Here is an 18,688-nt window from a genome sequence, read left to right as displayed (position 1 = left end):
GATGAGGAAGTAATCGTGTTACTGGACGAAATTCTGATAGTGAAACGGGTCATTTTGCGCGAGCTGTGTTGTGTACGGTAGCCCCTCGCGTTGGAGGGTGTTCACGGTGTGTTTCGCGTTGTTTGGTCATGAAATGGAGGGGGGGGGGGGGGGTGGGTGCCTGCAAGTCTGCTGCCTTTTGGAGATGAACTGAACTGAAGCCGCGCCTGCGCAGGAAGTCTGCTGCGGCCAGAAAGCAGGATAAGGTGTATACATGCAGCAGTATCCCGGGTTCTTTCGGAGTACTCCACCTCGCATAACCGGCTTTCTCAAAACCGGGATAAGGGCTTATCCAGCTTTCTGAAACCGGGATATGATGTTTACATGCGCAAACACAAAAACGGGATACTCCAAAACCCCGACAGTAACCGGGATACTCAAGTCCATGTAAACGCAGTCAGTGTGATTAGTACCTGGTGCTGGCACAGGAGCCCGTGGTCTTCTGGCGTGTGCTCCGCCGAAAGCTGGGGAGCTCTGCTGGAGGAGACTCGCTGCGCTTCTTAGTGGACTTCCTCAAACCTGAAGGAAAAACCAATGTTGAGTGAAAACTGCCCATCGTGGACTAAGCACCAACAACACACTTGCAGTGTTTCCCCTACCATTGCCTCCACAAGCATACTATAAAGACAAGAATCTCTAGTCTGCATGTGTGTCCTTTAGTGTTGTCACGATACCAAGATTTTACCCTGTGATACTATACCAGCTGTAGTATCACGATACCGGGTAGTATGACGATACCACGGAGAAATCTATATTTTTTGTTTTATGAATGTGCAATGTATTTACCTCCACAAATAATAATGTAGGCATGGGCCGGTATGAGACTTTGATGGTATGATAAACTTAATCAATACTATGGTTTCACAGTATCTCAGGCACTTCTAAAATGTGTTATTGAAAAATATCTGCTTATGTAGATATAGATATTTAAGACTAGACTGTGTGCTGCATTTATACTATTATACTTCTCTAAACATTTGTTGCCCTGCACAGCTCAAAAAATATTTTTTTCTCTCAAAAGTGACACAATTTATGCTTTTACTCTGAAGGCAGAACAGCCCAACTTCCTGTCCCATTCCTATCCAATGCTGGGCAGACCTTGGCACAGCTACACTTAACTTCCTGTCTGTTGCTAGTTAACTCGCAGTCTCTTGACACTAATTGCGGAGGAGGGAATTATTCAGACAGAGTGAGACCGCTAACGCTACAGCCACTACTCAGCGGTCCCACGTGTTTTGTTGCGACGTGTCCTAAACACAATGTTTCACCGTGCGGTGATAACGTTTCTCTGTTCGTGAAAAGCATGTGTGTCTGACTCCTGTCAGCTGAGCTACAAGTAGCGACCTGTATGCTAATGGCTGGCAGCTGTAGCTCCACATCTTACGTTATGCCTTCCTCAAAGCCGCATAGAAATAAACACACGTGTTGCTGCTTCCTGGAAGAGAGTGGGCTAACGTCAATATAGGATTATGACTTCAGAAACCAGTGAATTTGGGAACAGAGGTAAAGCATTGTGCTGCTGGCACCGTCATTCCACGGTAGTATAGTGTCTCACGGTAGTAGTGTCGTTTAAAGCAGCTGGTATAGTAGGCAACGCGGTAGACGGTAGGAAGGAACCGGTAAACCGTGCAACACTAGCGTCCTTATATCTCGAGTCGAGAAGCATCTGTCCAATCGACTTCACACTTGGTGGGTGTGTTGCTGGGGAGACCCAAGGACGTGCAATGTCAGATTTGGTGCAACATTGTATTACAATGTTTACAATGAATACTGTTGTCTTATAGGGTGTAATTCTCCTACCCTGGACTTTTTGCCTGCTTGTTTAGCTTTCTTTTTCCTCTGTATAAGCGGTGAAAGTTAAATTGCACGCTTGCGTCAGCTGAAAATTAGAAAATAGCACATAACCTGCATTGTCGATTAATCAATTAATATAAGTTTGACCAATTCAATTCTTAACAGCATCCAGGACCACAGCACTATCTGATTGTTACGCATCACAAGTAATAGCCTATCAACACTGAAGGCTATGCCACAGACTGGCAAAGAGACGAGGGATGGGCAATGATTTTTGAATAGTCATTTTATTATTAAAAATCGAATAGTTGTGACAATCATCGTGTCTTAAAAAGTATATTTTCCCTTGTTTTTACCGGTGCCTGTCTCTTTCAGAGCATGGCAAAGCCACTTGTATCAAGTTTGAATTTCTCAGAATGGTTGGATACGGTAGTTCGCAGCAGATTTCAAATTCCTAGAAATGCCCATTCCTAAAAGAGACTGGAGCTGCTCCGAGAGGAGGTGTGTGCCGAAGGGCAGGCAGCATAGAGACAGTCCGCATGTGTGGGAACGCCCACAAAATGTTAAACGGCTGGCGCGTGAGTGGGGTAAAACCGCCCATATATCTCATGGGCTGACTCACCAAAAGACGGTGCTGCGGCTCTAAACTACAGGTTTGGGGGTTCGAGAGCAGAACACAAGACGTCTGCTCAGATGTGCGTTTACTGCGGTGGTTAAATCCCCGATCGTGTCTGCCTGGGCTGGGCTATCAACTAAATTCTAACTTTGCTGAATGGATAGAACGGGGGTTTTTACCCCACCCTGACCACGCCCCCAGCCAGGCTGAGCCAGCTAAACCAGCGTCTATGAGCGCCTCAACCTATATTGCCGAAGTTGCAATAAACATCTTGTGTAAATTATTTCAATGACGACAAGCAGTCCCAGTTTCCCACCACTGAAAATGCCCGAAGTCGTAGCCTACGGGATTTCACTCAATGGAGGCGGAAGTGACACGACACGTCGGTATTGCCTCCGTCTTCCACTGCAACTCTGCATCGCGACTTAGGGAATTATGACTTTAAAAAGTAACAGCGGCAGTAAAACTGTATTTCACAGTATGATGGTTCAACCTTGCAACTAATTCGCAGCTCACATGCTTGCCGAACCGTGGGGGCGGATCCGTACGGACCATGGATCAACTACGATCCTTTGCACCCCCTAATAGGCCGGCTGACGTAAAGCAATTCATGGTTAACTTGCTAACGAAAACCAGGGCATCCATAACCACAAGTCTCAGAGAATGGCTGGTTTAAATTATTGAATACAATGGCATAATTGTTTTTTTGGGGGGGTGGAGCGAGACCCTTTTGGCTGTGGTGAACAAGAGAAAATAACACTATATCATTATGATATAGTGCTCAGATAGCCTGTGAAAAGTTGCTCTATATACTGTAGCTGTGAGACAAAGACTGGTGCAGGGAGGGGTACTTTTCAATACAGTAAAGGCCCTAGACAGAAAGCAGCTTTAGTGTTGTCTGTTTAAAGTCCTGTACCACCGACCAGATGGTATTAATAGTAACCCAACTATGGCCATATGACAGGACAACCTTCATACTAGATCTGTGACTCACAATTCAGTAGTACAAAAATAAACGTTGAAAAAGTTAAGACCGAGTGAATAACAGACGCAAAACCTGGCACTCGTTTCCTTTTGTACTTAATTTGGCATTACTTTTCTGTCCCATTTCCTAGTGAATGATACCTGGTCGAAGAGCTCCACCTCCCTCCAATTTTTTGCAACAATATGTGGTTTCCTAAACAATAAGGGTATTCAAAACAAAGCTTAAATATGGCTCAATGAATACAATGGTGCCAGGTCTAATATTACAATGCTGTTGTGTGGTAGCTGTTCTTTGCCCCTCCACAGTACCATGCTGTCCCCAACTACAGCCACTCCGTGCAATCACACATATCTGCCTATAGTCCAAACACCAGGAACACCATTTACTTTAAATAATTAAAATAGCATCTCATGCAATAGTTTGCCTTGGGGAACCAGTGCCACCAATGCAACACTGTGCCTACTCACCATTCTAGCTGAGATGAGCATGACAGAGCCGAGATGTGTGAAAGATATCGGAGACAAACTCCAAGAGAGATGCCAAACGAGAGAAGCGGCCTGGTAAAACTTTGTTCTCCCCCCTTTGACAGGGTTAGTTCATGAGTCCTTCCCCGCCCTCAAATATACCCCTGGTCAGCTGGTGTGCCTACGAGCCATGCCAACTTAGGAGGGGTCTCTCCATTTGGGCCCAGGACCCATGGCACATTGCCCTTCCTCAGTTACTATCCTCTCGCCTACCCAGAACACCCTGACCCCACACTGTACCAATCAGTTAACACTCACTAGCATTCGCAACGTGTATTCCCTTTGCACACTAAAATTTGTACTGAATTATTTCTATGCGTCATCCTGTAATCTAGGGTTGTCCCGATACCACTTTTTTGCTGACCAAGTACGAGTACGAGTACTGACATCTGGGTACTTGCCGATACCGAATACCGATACAGAGTATTTAATTCGTGGTCGACAACGTGTTTTTGTTACACCGTATGGTTAATTAAAAGATAACTTTTCAAGATTATGGGTTTTAGTGATTTTCTTTAGTATATATTATCTGCAGAAGTAGGCTACCTAGTTTTCGCAAGACCACAGAAATTTCGCATAATGGCTATCACCTATACTTGATAGTCTCTTCTCTTGATGCCTTATGAAACAAAAGTTTCCCATTAAATAAGGAAATAAGGTTTCCAATTAAATAAAGAAGTATGCTATGAATCAACCTTTAAACCACATAGCTGTGCATCTCCTTTGTATTTGTTCTGCTGGTCTATTTTCATTCAAACATTAAAATAGAGGTTCCTTGTGTTCTTATGTTCATTATGTTGGGTCTCGTAGTTAGATTACTACTTTAATGTTTATTGTAAAAACAAACTTTATCGTGCTTTTATTTTGAAGGCAAAACTGAAATGAAATTGTGACAATTGTTGCTAAATTTGCATTAACGTTACGTTCCACTTTAACGTTACGTTCCACTTTTAAAACGTTAAACTTTAAGGCAGTATGGATTACGGGACACGTAGCACGTATTACAACGATCTGGTAAGCCTTTGCTTGTTCCACAGCACTGTGTTGTCTGCTAGGAGAGCAACTAATGTCAACCTGTAAGTTGAACAGAAAGTGTTTTAGCTTGTTGCAGGCTACGCGGCTAACTGCAGAGCTAATCAGTCAGACAGTGAATAGGCGAGCGAAGCGGTGCAGGCTGTAGCTCACTCAGCTGATTACTGACCTGATAGCTTTGTATTTCTCCTCACAAAGCGCTCCAGGTAGAGATGCAAACAAACAGGCTGTTATAGTGAAGCTTCTCTGCATGCATTAACAGCTGTGTGAGCCTGACGCTGGCTTGCTAGGTTAATGTCACGTTGCATGCCCTAGGTGTAAAGTGGTATCGGGGGCGCGGCCGTGTCAGTATCGGGCAAGTACGAGTACAGCAAAATAGGCCAGTATCGGCTCCGATACCGATACTGGTATCGGGCCATCTCTACTGTAATCTTTCCCTTCTTCATACCGACAATACAAAACGAATGCTACCTTAACTCAGCAACCCTTGCCCAATGGCATAATCCAACTAGGGCTGCAACTAAAGATTATTTTCATTATAGATTCATCTGTTGATTATTTTCTCAGCTAATTGATTAGTCGTTTTGGTCTATAAAATGTCATAAAATGACGAAAGATTATGATCACATTTTCCCCAAAGCCTAAGATGACATCCTTAAAAGTCTTCTTTTGTCATATCCAAAAGTCCATGACTTTTCAAGGATTCATATTAGAACTTCCATGTAATGTTAGGCGGTGACTGAATCATCGTGCATTCCTTTATAACTGGGGACTGGTAATCTTAGTTACGACTTCAAAGGTCATGAGCTGGGCGGTGACGTCATCAGAGCTGGTATTTCCCATTCCAAACTCGTAGGAGCCTCAGCAGCCCCGACCTCAAAAATCTGTTTTGTTTGTCTCTCATTAAATCAGCTGTACACACAGCACTGCCTAACTTCTATCTGTGTGGACATGAGGCTGCAGTGTTTGTATGCGCAAAATGCCACAAAATGGCATGTTGTCAATTGTTATTGCTAACAATGGCTAGCGACTGGATCTGACCAATGAACAGTGAACTTCCCAGCTCAAGTTTTCTGCAAATGGAACGCTAACAAAACGGATGTGATGTAATTTAGCCTCCACATCCCAGTTATTTTGAGATAAAGGAACGCACGATCAATACTAGGGCTGTCCTGGGGGGGCAGGGGGGCTGCTCTCAGTCCGGCGCAGGCGTCAAGGTAGACAGGACTGTGGATTTTATTTGAAATGTTAATTTATTGAGGTGGGCTCATCACGTAACGTTACGTTAGCGGACTCCTCCCTGCTCTGAGCTCGTCAAGGTGAGCTGTCTGTCACTGCTGCAACTTCATAATGTTATAAAACAAACCAGTTGAATTCACTTGAACACTGGTAACATTACTCACTCACTGGATTGAAATGAGGAAAGAATGTGTGCGTTAGTTTCTTCTTCACATGTTTACAACACGAGCTCTTTCAAATCCGCAGCTCACTGTCTGTGGCTGCTGCCTGCTGGGTGTTTGAAAGCAAGGCGCGTTGGTGGTGTGGATACGTTTTCCGTGTTTAACAAGTGTTGGCCCGAAGGACCCCGCCCAGCCAGGAAACTAGAGAGTGTGTGACGAAGGTACACCTCATGATAGCTGGCTGTGCATGTGGAGAGAGAAAGAGGCGGGAGGGGGGGGCGAAGCATTCGACTGCTGATTTGCCAATTAACATGGCAACGATTGAAGCTACGAACCTTTGATTTGTTGGGGGGTCAGCCCTAATCAATACCTGAAATTATTACTAGACTAGAGCAAGCGAAGCCGCATAGCGGCCGAGCTGCGTATGTGAACGCGCGGAGCTGGCGAGGCCGGGCGAGTGCGCATAGCGTGCGAGCAGGGCTCCAAAGTGCGACCTATTAGGTCGCATGTGCCACCTAATTTCAAAATGTGCGAGTTAATTTGCAATCAGGTCGCACTCCTGCGACTTGGGAGAATGAGAGAGGATAATATTTTTTTCCCCCCCAACCAATCGCCTGCTTCAGATCGCATCTTTCTGTCCCCTCTGCTCCCCGTCTGCCTGCGCGTGCCTCTGTGCTGCAAGACAGCGGTTACGTCACTCACTCACAATACACACACCGGGTAGTGGCGAAAAAGTGTTTGGAAGTTGCACTCTCTCTATAGCGAAAGCAGCTTGGGCGAGAACAAACAGCAGAGCAGCTAACATGGCGTCGCCTGTCTGGCAATTTTACAACTTGTTGCCGTTTGCATTGTGTGCTCAAAGGAGATACCGCATGGGCGAATGTGACAATCCGCCAGGAGAATGGATATCACTTTGTAGTTAGTCAAACTCAGACATGCGCTGCGCTGCGCACGGAGGGAAGAGGCGCAACAGAGTGAAGCCTGCCCTGTACCCCGCGGCCTCTCACCAGGCAAGACCGCGGCTTCACCAAACACCCTGCGGCCTAGCGGAGCGCTGCAGCTCAACTAACTACAGGAGCTTGCTGAGCAGCGGACTTTTTTCACTCTGAAAACAATTGAAACCACCGCCACGACTTTATTTCACCAGAGGCGAAGTCAGCAACACAAAGACTGATGGAAATAACAGTCAGCAACGACAGCAAGAAACGAAAAGAAATAAATGCAAAGCTAATGGAATTCATATGTCTTGATCAGCAGCCGCTGTCTGTTGTGGAAGACCTCGGGTTCAAACGCCTCATATCCTGCTTGGATCCACGTTACACGCTGCCAGGACGTAAATATTTAACTGACGTTTGCCTGCCGGAATTATACCAAATTGTTTACAAGCACATCGAGAGCCTTATGAAAGACAACACCACGTCAATCAGCTTCACGACTGACATTTGGAGTTCGAGTGTCTGTCCTATGTCCATGCTGAGCCTAACTGCGCAGTTTATTGATGAAAAGTTCGACCTGAACAAAGTTGTACTTCACTCACAAGAGTTTTCTGGGTCACACACCGCGGAGGCTATCGCTGCAGCTTTCACAGACATGTTCCAAGCTGTGTTGGTGCACATGTTGTGTACATAGTATTATATTTTTTGTTTTATAAGACTATTTATTTTTCCACAGGAAAGTTACAGTATACAGTCTACTCTGTAATAAATAATAATAAAACGGTTGCCAACTCATGATACTTTCTCATCTCCTAATTTTAATACTTAATATACAATGTCGATGTTGTTAAGAATAATTAAATATATGAATAATGCGACACAATAAATAGAAGGCTTGAATTGATGGATTTGACGCGGTGATCGGTGATCGGCCATATCGGGATCGGCAGATACTGCTTCCAGTGATCGGTGATCGGTGATCGGCCTCAAAAAAGCTGATCGGAGCATCTCTACGTATTAGTGTTGAGGGTCCAGCACTGGAGGACTATGATGCCAGGCAGGATGTTAAGGTGTGGTTCTCCAAGGGAAAGGCCCCCAGGAGGCCTGATGAAAAGGTTATGTGTTAATTGTCACACGGTAAAAAAATATGGTGCTACCTAATTTATTTTTGTGCTACCTAATGAAACAGTAGGTAGCACTAGTGCTACCTGGAAAAAAACGAGTTTGGAGCCCTGCGTGCGAGCTGCGTCTGCGAGCCCGAAAAGCGGGCAAGACCTCGAGAGGAGACCAACGAGGTACGGCAGAGATGAGGAGATGGGGTTAGGAGGAAGAGGAGGCACGGTAGGCTAGAAAGGAGTGCGCTCTGTTTCTAATCAATATAAAATACAAGAAACACTCAAATTGACACATATTAGAGCTACATTACGTCAACAGCTACAGAAAATATATTTAATGTTATGTTAGATTACGTGGAAGGTTATCCACGGAAGATTACTGTAAAAATGAATTTCATTACAAACAACAAAAGTCCATGACTTTTCTTAAACTTTCATTGATTTTACTAATTACCGTAAATTCCGCACTATAAGCCGCACCGGAGTATAAGCCGCACCTGCAAAGTTGACTGTTTTTTACATATATAAGCCGCACCGGACTATAAGCCGCGGGTGTTTTAATGTTTTTTTTTTTTTTTTTTGTGTTTTAATGTTTAATTACCATATGTAAGGGTTCATGCACAGAGGGGATTGTCGGGAAAGAGATAGCTGTTTGAGGAAGCTCCCATTTATTAACATTTCAACAAAACAACATAACACAACACCACCTGTGTTGTGTTGTGTTATGTTATGTTATGTTATGTTGTTAAAAGAGGGCAAGAGAGGAAATTAAAACAGAAGTGGATTTATAGTTAGAAAGAGTGCTAAAAAAGATTTTTTTTTTTTTTTTTTTTTTGAAAAAATCCATAGATAAGCCGCACCGTTATATAAGCCGCAGGGGCCAAAAAAGCGGGAAAAAAGCCACGGCTTATAGTCCGGAATTTACGGTACATGACTTCTCCCGACTTGGAAAATTTGATTTTTTAAACTCCATGACTTTTCCAGGTTTTCCATGACCGTGTAAACCCTGTAATCCCAACACACCACAGCACAGTTACAGCTCAATGTGCTGCTTCTGAGTGATCCTTCACAGTGCTAACTCAATACATCATGACAGCATTACATGCCAACTACACTGCCATCATTTTATACCACTGATCCCAGTACAGCCCTTGGGATCATTGGTCCAATCACATGACCATCCCACCACCAGCACGTTTATTCTAAAAATGCTTTATGAAGATGGGCCCAAATGTCCGTCTACCGTACCTGTGCAATCATCCATTTGTTTCAAATGAACAGGCTTCAAATGAGCAACCAGACAGTATGGCATTTATATATTCTCCAGTTTCAGACTACTGATACTCAAGAGTCTGAAATCTGAGCCAGGCCCTCAGCTCCCGGTGAAGCCCACAATCCCCTCCTGTGAGCTAGACATGCAAATAGTCGACGCAAACACAGCTAAATGTGTGCAGTAAGGAGTCCAATGTGTTCCATCTGCGATACATGTGCATCATATCTGTTACACGTGTGGGATGTGTACTTTCTGCGATCTTATCCCTGTGTGTAAACAGAGTGTGTGTAGTCCTGTTTATCAGAAATGATTAATCAAATGTATACATGGTCAACCCCCGGGGTTTGTGTGTGTGTTTATTGTAAAGTGTCTTACTCGAGACGAGGCAAATGACACCAGCTAGATCTGCTCCCAGTGGTGAAGAGTGAGGTTCTGTAACTGAAGCTGTGACATTGCTTGGACCACAGGTCCTGTGACATTTAATCCTTGAGGCGTAACTTCTATCCATGCACACAGGAATACTGTGCTCACCCTCTACAGCAGTGGTTTTGTGCCCAAGGCACACCAAAGGGCAAGCCAAAATCTCAAGGCACACCTGTATTCAGATCCATCCAAAATAGTCTAAATGCTTTTTATTTACTTAAACTTACGGTACTTATGGTACTTACCAAAAATAATTAAAGAATAAATTTGAAACTTTGTCAAAATAGCCTACGTCAAAGCACCAACAGACCATAATCAATGCAATTAATTGTTTAAGCAGAATATCACAGCAATTTACACTGTTATTAAACATGTCAGTTTCTGACCTATTTTTCTCCCTACCTTTGCATTCCCCTGCTATTAGGGGTGGGACAAAATATAGATATATCGTGATACTTCCTCTTGGCGCCCGTATCGTGATACCATATTGTGACATATAACCTGAAATCGTTCTGTAAACATTTTGACATTTTGACTGACACATGTGTTAAAGAGGCACTATGCAGTCCGCACTTTGTTGTACATCGTTCCATGTGAATTCTATGAATACATAATTATGTTTGCCTTTTTAGGGGTATTTTTTACTCTTCAGTTACACAGATATTGTGATGTATTGTAGATTAAATTTCTTGCAATGTATCTATTATCGCAGAATCGCTGTATCGTGACACCATCCATTATCAAGGGCCAAGTGTCGTGATAGTATCGTATCGTGAGTTACTCTGCGATTCCCACCCCTACTGTTAATGCAGTTTTTTTCTTATATGATCATTGTCTTTCTCTGTTTTCATGAAGGTTTGGGGGGGAGAGGGTCAGTGCTCCCATCACCTAACAAGAGTCCATGCCACGGGAAAACGAAAGTAGCAAAAGTGAAAGTAAAATGAGTGCTTTACGGTTCTCTTTTCCTTTTAAATAGTTTGAAATGCGCCCTGACAGCACTGTTAAACTGATGTTGTGTTGAATTGCACCACGCCACCTGGAGGAGTTAATACTTCCCTATGATGTGTGTGCGAGTCAACTCCCCTCAGCAGTGCCCTGTACATGCAGGCTAAACTCAGAGGAGAAATAGTCCGTTCATCTGTAGAGCGCACAGGGGTGGGGGGTCATACGTAGATTTAACATAATTTTTTGGTAAGTGTTCTGGACCCTTTAGCACATAATTTTGAGGTTTAATCAGTTGGAATATTGAAATAATTTTAATAGTACTGTAAATCGATAGCTGTCTGAGTGCCCTTTTAGTTGATGGACCCAGGCAGCTCAATTTAACCCCTGGTTGTCACAAAATCTCACGGCACACCTGGACTTGCACACTATTTCGGAAACTACTGCTATATAGGGTACAACCCTGCTGTAACATCTGAACTGATCATATAATTACAAAAAATACTCAAGCAAATGCTCACACACACTTCCGTCCACCATCCTAATCTTTTCCATCTCTGAAGGAGGGGATATATGAAACGGCTCATAGAAAGAGCAAAGTGGAAAATATACGAGCTCTAAACCCTGGCAAATTTTTACTTGTAGCTAGGAAGCTTGCCTATTCTAGGCACTTTTACCAGCAACCTAGCACTGTGCTGAAATATTCTCCATTACAAAAATACAAAATAAATACTTTAAATCCGTTTTTTTTCCAAGTAGATGAAAATGCTTGGACTGCCCTGGCTATGGCAGCATTCCCTAAGCAGGTAGTGTGACTCACTTGCTAGTTTAGCTTGTAATCCTGAAGGCCCAGGTTTGGAGGTTTCAGTTTTGGAGGATCCGGGCAGGGACAGTTTGGGCTTTGGCAGGTTGACTTTAGGGTTGAAGCGGGCTGCCCACTCGAATTTGGAAGAGCTGGCGGTCTTGGCCTGCTCCTTGTCACGGGTACTACGGCGTGGGGAAGGGCTGGAGGCTGAACGAGAGCGGCGTGCCTTGGTCTGGTCTTTGCCCTGTTTGACCCGGGCGCCCTGTGGGGCAGCGCTGTTGGTGCCTGTGGAGGAGGAGGAGGAAGAGGTGGAGGCAGAAGAGGAGGAGTCCGTCACGTTGCTACACCCAGCTTTGGCTGAGGCGGCCGATTTAGACGCCAGCTTGGTGGGTTTTGCAGTTCTGCCCTCGGTACGGTTGGGGAGGGGCCCAGCGGTGCTACTCGGAGCGGGGTGAGAGTCCACTTTCTTCCGTTTTGGGATGGCAGAGGCCCCAGCGGCCCCGCTCTTCTTGCTCTGGCCTCGACCTGACGGTGCAGGTGGTTCTGCTGCCAGTGATCTCTTCTTGGACTTTGCTGGGGCTTTCTTGCTCTCTGAGGTACTCTCTCGGGGGAGTGGGGGCAATTTGGACTTCTTGGCGGGGGTAGGGCCGTAGGTACTGATTTGGTCAGGAGCGGAGCCTCGCTTCTGCCCTCGGGTGCTTTCACTCTTTGATTGGTGGCCTGGTCGCTGTTGTTCAGATGTCCCTGCAGCCTCTGCGTCGTCTTGTAGCACAAATGAAGCTACGGACAGAGAAAGACTGCTTCTGCCAGGGAGTAAGACAGAGGAGCAAGAGATCTTAGAAAAGTCCCTAAACCTTGGGGCCAAAGTAATACAGGTACAATGCCTCATTCTCTGTACTCATCCAGATCTATGATGAAAAAACACACACACACACACACCAAATAGAAAAGAGGCCATACCTTCTGGAGCTGTGGCCTCTGGACTGGCCCGAGGTTGAGCTGGATGTGGCTTTGGAAGCCTTCGATTTAGCTCTTCTGCTTTCAGGTGGGGGAGTTGCTTTCTCTTTGACCTGCTCTGACTGCAACCTGTACGGTTGGAAATTCAAAGAGTAAGTAACAGTGTGAGATTCTGTCCACACGAATTAGACTTAATCAATCCATGTCATTTTAGTTGACTATCTGCATATCTTGTGATCACTAACAGCTCGAAGGAACAGCTCTGTAGTAACATGAATAAACTACTTCTAAATTATGAGAGAAAACAGAGTAATGCCTCCTATTTAATCCAAGGGGACAGGTAGCCAAAGTAGCCAATTCTGCAGGAAGTTAAAATCTTAAATTCCAACTACAATACACCATGGAATAACAAATTTAAGTATTTGTTACTCCCCTAACAGCTTATGTTGCTCCCCTAACCGCCACCCTACCCAACACTCCCTGTAGATTTTTTTTTTTTTACCTCTTACCTGTTTTGCCAATTTTGAATTGAGAAATTCTATTAAAACTTGAATGTGAGCATGTGTCCAGGTAGACTCACCTTCCCGCGACTGTGTGGTCTTGTGGCTGGGCCGCAGCAGTGTTCCTCTTTGAACGGCGCAGTGACCCCCCTGGATTGGAATTAGGCCGGTTGGACATTGGCACCTCTCTCCTGAAGGGACATACCCTTTCTAGACACTACCATTCACTAGAATCAAAACAGAGAGAGAAAACATATCAGAATACTGACAAAATGTAGGAATGCGTCTGATGATGTTATTCAACAGCCAATGGGTCGTCACTCTGGTGGCAGCTGTTGCTGATAACAATTTCACACCTCTAGTCAACTCTGAATGATCAGGGACAGGACTGTTTCATCAATTATCCCAAGATTGTACATCTCAGAATACAAGCCCCACCAAAAACAACAGATCAATCCTATTACTCACATTACCATTCATCTGGGAGCAGTAACGGGCTGCCAGAGAGATCAATGACCCTGAAAAGGAACCAGACAGCTCTTGGTTGATCCTCACAAAAACAGATTTCAAATGTCTTTACTAAGAAAAATGTTAACAAATAAAATCTTATCATTATAAATAGGTGATTGTGAAGAATATTGCAGAATTGTTAATAATAATAATAAAAATAATAATGATATTAATCATAATAATAAGATCTGGGAAGCTGAGCTCTGGGTCCAAGTGTCTTCAGATTTTCTCTGGTTCAATAATTATTATTATTATGATAATAATATGATCTGGGAAGCTGAGCTCATGCTCCAACTTCCAAGTGTCTTCACATTTTCTCTGGTTCACAAGGGTTACCCAATAATCAAGTCACGCCAATATACATGTCACTGCAACTGAATCACAGTAAGCCACTGAATGACTTCCATACAATAAGGGTCTATATCTAGAATGGATCATTAATGTTTATTTGAAAAATGTCAGAGGGGAGGCAGCATTCTGTAAACAACAAGATATACAACTGAGTCTCCATATACCTAATCATTGTAGAGGCCTACATCAATGGGCATTGGGTATTTTAAATAATTTTCTTTAATAAGAAAAAATGCCATTCCTCTGAGAAATATCACTATTACTAATCAAACATCCCAAGAATCATAAAAAGAATCAATACAAAAATAGAGCTAACATCAAATTAAATCCTGGTATTCTGTCAGTCATTCAGTTATAGGGCAGATTCTAACTCAAAGGAATCAATATCAGAATCACTTTATTGATCCCCGGGGGGAAATTTGGTGAACAACAATTGTTACTTTTCAGAGCCTTCATGAACACTGAACACTGAACATTAGTCAATATTGTCCATAATGCTCGCTCTCTAAACATAATCAACTGAACATGGCTGCTTGTATACTTAATGGCCAAGACTGAAAAGTCAAAAAGCACTTGTGATGTCATCATCACTCATCAGAGTCATGGTATCATGTTAAGCATGTGCAAGAAAATGCCCACTGCATGTAAAGATAAGCAAAGTATAATCTTCGGTCTTTCTCATGACTCAAATGAACTGCAGATATTGCTCAAATTAGAGATTAAACTGTGAAAATCTTAACACATTTTGAGGCTCAAGTGTATCAATTGATGCACAAGACTACTAAACTATAGTTGATATAATTATTCCATCTGAAATGTAACATTAATGATTGAGTGGCCGAGGGCTTAAATCATGATATCATTTATCATAAAAATACGCCACACTTGGCAAGCTCACAAGGCCATTTTAGGCCTGCACTGACAGTGCATCCTAGTCTTTGTTTATTCGTCCATTCTGACAACTGTGTAGCACACTCGACTACAGCGTTTAGTTAACCATACTAAATGATAGACAGCTTGGAAGATACGCCGGTACGACGTTTTTCGACTAAACCACTAAACAAACACGACTGTAACCAACATTTTTAGGCTGCTGATTTACAGAGGCCTATATTTCTGACGTAGTTTGCTAGCACCTCCGACTAGCATTTTTAGCCAATCAGAATCTAATCCCATACATTTTGACAGTAACGTTAGCTTAGTCGCATCCGTATCAATCCAGAAAACCTATTGGATTCCAAAAGCACATCTTTGTTTCCACTAGATAAAAAGCATTCTCATCGGAAACAGACAAACGTAAACAAATACCAAAGCGACCCCTTCATTAAAGTTACGTTAGCTAAGTTAGCAGTGGATACATGGAAATGCGTAGTTGGCGTACCGGTGTGCCTATCTATTTAGCTCACTATCAAAGTAACCGCATTGTCAAATTAGTATACATTCACCTGTTTGACCACGGCAATAATGTAGTACATTTGTATTTAGTGGCTAAGGTAGGTGCCGTATGTGGCAAACTACCATTACGATCACCTGAGTTTTCACATCGAAAATGGCAGCATCGGTTGGACCGTCTTCGCACAACCAACGTTAGCCAATTTGGCAAGCTGATTTGTGTCTGGCTGACGAGCACGGTTGAAAAAATAAAAAGGCACATACGATGGTTATCTCGCTTCAGATTATCTAAGGTGGATTTCTTGAACGTAAAAATATACTGCTAATGTCAACTTGTTCGCTAGCCAGACAGGCCCAGTATCACACTCTTAGCAACTGTCAACGTGAATACACAAGCACAGCTAACGTTAGCTAGTGAGACCATGGACTTTCGCTAACGTTAGTTGCTAACTTAAGGCCAATGCTCACTACAGCGCTAGCTAGCCATTTAGCTAATGCTAGCAAAGTGGAAATTACATGCCAACCAACACGCAAGTTAACATAACGTTAGCTGGTGATTGCTAGTTAATGTTATATACAAGAGGCAAATTTAAGTGGCATAACTCGTACGTTAGTTAGTCACTGGTTAGCCTTATAAACGTTACCCTGCTGGCGCTAGGTTAGCCAAGTAAGCTAGTCAGCGAATGTTTGTTCAATGACCACCCATTAGCAAACGCTAAGTTGTCAAAAAAATAAACACCAGACGGTCAGCTAGACAAGCTAGTATCAACCGTTTTGGTCACGTTAGCTGACCAGCTAATACTAAATTCGTGGCTTTATTAATTTCGAATTAATGCAGGGGAGCGATACAAGCATTGTCAAATCGAACAAAAACGTTATATTAACGCTAAGTTACTAGCTAACCTTGGCATGCAAGCTAATTAACATTAGCAAGCCGTGTTTTCGCTGGCTGAACGTAACATTACGCTTGAAGAATATTGCCAGCTCGACATGAGGGCAGTGGGATTATTTCACAAACTACAAGTTTTGGTCGTTAGAATTAACAAATTCAGTCTTATGGGAACAATTTTGTCAAACTTTGTTAAAATTCACAAGTTGCCTAGCTAGCAGCTAACGCGTTAGCTGGCAAAAAGAAATGGCCTCTTGATACCTTTCCCTGCTTGAATCTCACAGACACAAAAAAACAGGAAAGCAAGAACGGGATTCGAGATATTTCCGCAAGACGGAATCATAATTCCTCAAAAGTATTTCAATATTGGATCATCACAGAGGTCCTAGAAACGGTTGGCTGGGATGTCACTGAAAAATTCCACCTAAAGGTATATTGTTGTTACCTATTTGTTCCAGTGTTGTAGTTGTAACAGACAGTGCACCAGCTCCTCTTTCTCTCTCTACCCCAGCTAGTTTCACATCAGCTGAGCGGAGGGGCCTGCAACTGCAATATACATCCGCGTGATTCCTCCGCTAAGGGAGGGACTACTTTTTATTTTTGTTTTCGACAACAGTCCAAAGCGAACGACATCAGTCCGCTGCTAGATCTGGGTATATTTCCCGAAAACGAGTAACGTTATTCTCCAGACATTAGGGTGAATATAATGTTCCAAATCCGCCACTGAAAGTCTAATGACATCGATAACGTTAATCTCAAATGCAATGTATCAATCCGCTGGGTCGTGACCCCCTTAACGCACAACAGTTCCTGGTAAATTAACATGACCATCTTTAGTTATTAATTCACAGAAATCTAGCACAACAGCCAGCCACTACCTTTTTCTGCCATTAGTAAAATCCTCTATCATTTCCTTTGCTCTCACTGTTGTCATGGTTACACTCCTGCGTCCAAAAATGGCGTCCTTGCTCACTGGAAGGAAGTATTTGAAATCAGTGATGAAGGTCCTTCTCCTTCAAAATACTTTTTCCAACTTGTTATTACTAAAACAGATGTTGAGTATTTATGTGTTTCCATTTCGAATGCAGAGGATCATTTTGTAACAGGCTAATTTTGTCAACAGGCAGCTCAGGCCAGGGTAGCTAGAGCTATTAGACTACATTAATTCTGTTAAATAGCAAGCTGAACAAAGACTGTCCTTGCATCCAGTCCATTGTTTGTTCTGTAATGATGCGTCAAGGTGACCTGACTCACTGGTGTGAATTCAACACTGTCACTTCAGTCTTGATTACCAGATTACCAACAACCAAGCAGCATAGATTGCAATGGATTATAAACATCAATAGGCCCTAAATGTCCACATCCATGCGAGAGACTAGTGCATCACAATTTCTGTGGCATTGTCTTTTTTCTTTTCTTTTGCGACTTATTTACAAACAAATGCAAAAAACAACTAAAATGTAATGATTACTAGAATTACATGTAACAAAAAACTATAGGCCTAAATAACCGCCTCATGGCTGTATGCCTCCATCCGCCAACAAGTCAAGTTGCAGTGTACATGTGGAGTAAATACCTTGTTGAAGCCCATGGCCACGGTGTGGCCATTCAGCCTTATGGCACTTTAGACAATGTTTAGGGGTACCTCAACAACACGGCTAATCGTTTTCAACATGGAAAATGGTCCTACCCCTACCATCCCGCCACCCACATACCCTTAGCCACTCCGCTACCCAGGGATGTATTACCAAACGGGCCTACCAGGCCCAGGTCCAGGGGCCCAAGAGCTCAGGGGGCCCATAACCCAGAGCCTCTTCACAGGGCGACCGTGTCTCTTGCCCAGGCTTGGGATGAACTGATCCCTTACCCAGTGGTTCTCAAATGGGGGTCCGGGGACCCCCAAGGGTCCTTGAGGGGGTTCCAGGGGGTCTCCAGCCAAAAGGGCGGTAATTTATTTTCGCTATAATTCCATTCATAAGCAACACACTGACTATTTTGTTCATGGGTTTGATACACTTTCTATAATAAAACATCTAAAAGCATCAATCTTACTAAGATTGATAATAATATCATATGGGGGACCGTGGGACAAAATCCTATCAAATGGGGGTCCGTGGTCTAATTTTTGTCAGTTTAGGGGTCCTCCATGTGAAAACAATTGAGAACCACTGCACCACTGATATGGTATTCAAAATAGTTGTCCAAG

General features: G+C 43.4%; 1 protein-coding gene across 3 annotated transcripts in view; it reads right to left on the bottom strand.

The window, feature by feature from the left end:
* trip12 (thyroid hormone receptor interactor 12) overlaps positions 1–16,993 on the bottom strand; it is a 59,680-nt gene extending 42,687 nt beyond the window's left edge. Inside the window, exons 1-6 of one of the 3 annotated variants that reach the window (XM_083637821.1) lie at positions 16,928–16,993; positions 13,814–13,858; positions 13,421–13,567; positions 12,844–12,969; positions 11,899–12,686; positions 453–558 (exon numbers count right to left, since the gene is read on the bottom strand). In XM_083637821.1, coding sequence (XP_083493947.1) covers positions 453–558; positions 11,899–12,686; positions 12,844–12,969; positions 13,421–13,518 — 1,118 coding nt within the window. In that variant the 5' untranslated portion in view covers positions 13,519–13,567; positions 13,814–13,858; positions 16,928–16,993. Of the gene's footprint in view, positions 1–452; positions 559–11,898; positions 12,687–12,843; positions 12,970–13,420; positions 13,568–13,808; positions 13,859–16,927 lie in introns of all 3 variants that reach the window. The other 2 variants (XM_083637819.1, XM_083637820.1) reach the window with 2 other exon arrangements.
* Between the last annotated feature and the right edge of the window lie 1,695 nt (positions 16,994–18,688).

The sequence above is a fragment of the Poromitra crassiceps genome, assembly GCF_964638095.1.
Source record: "Poromitra crassiceps genome assembly, chromosome: 5".
Classification (NCBI taxonomy): Eukaryota; Metazoa; Chordata; class Actinopteri; order Beryciformes; family Melamphaidae; genus Poromitra; species Poromitra crassiceps.
This window is presented reverse-complemented; position numbering and strand designations above follow the sequence as displayed.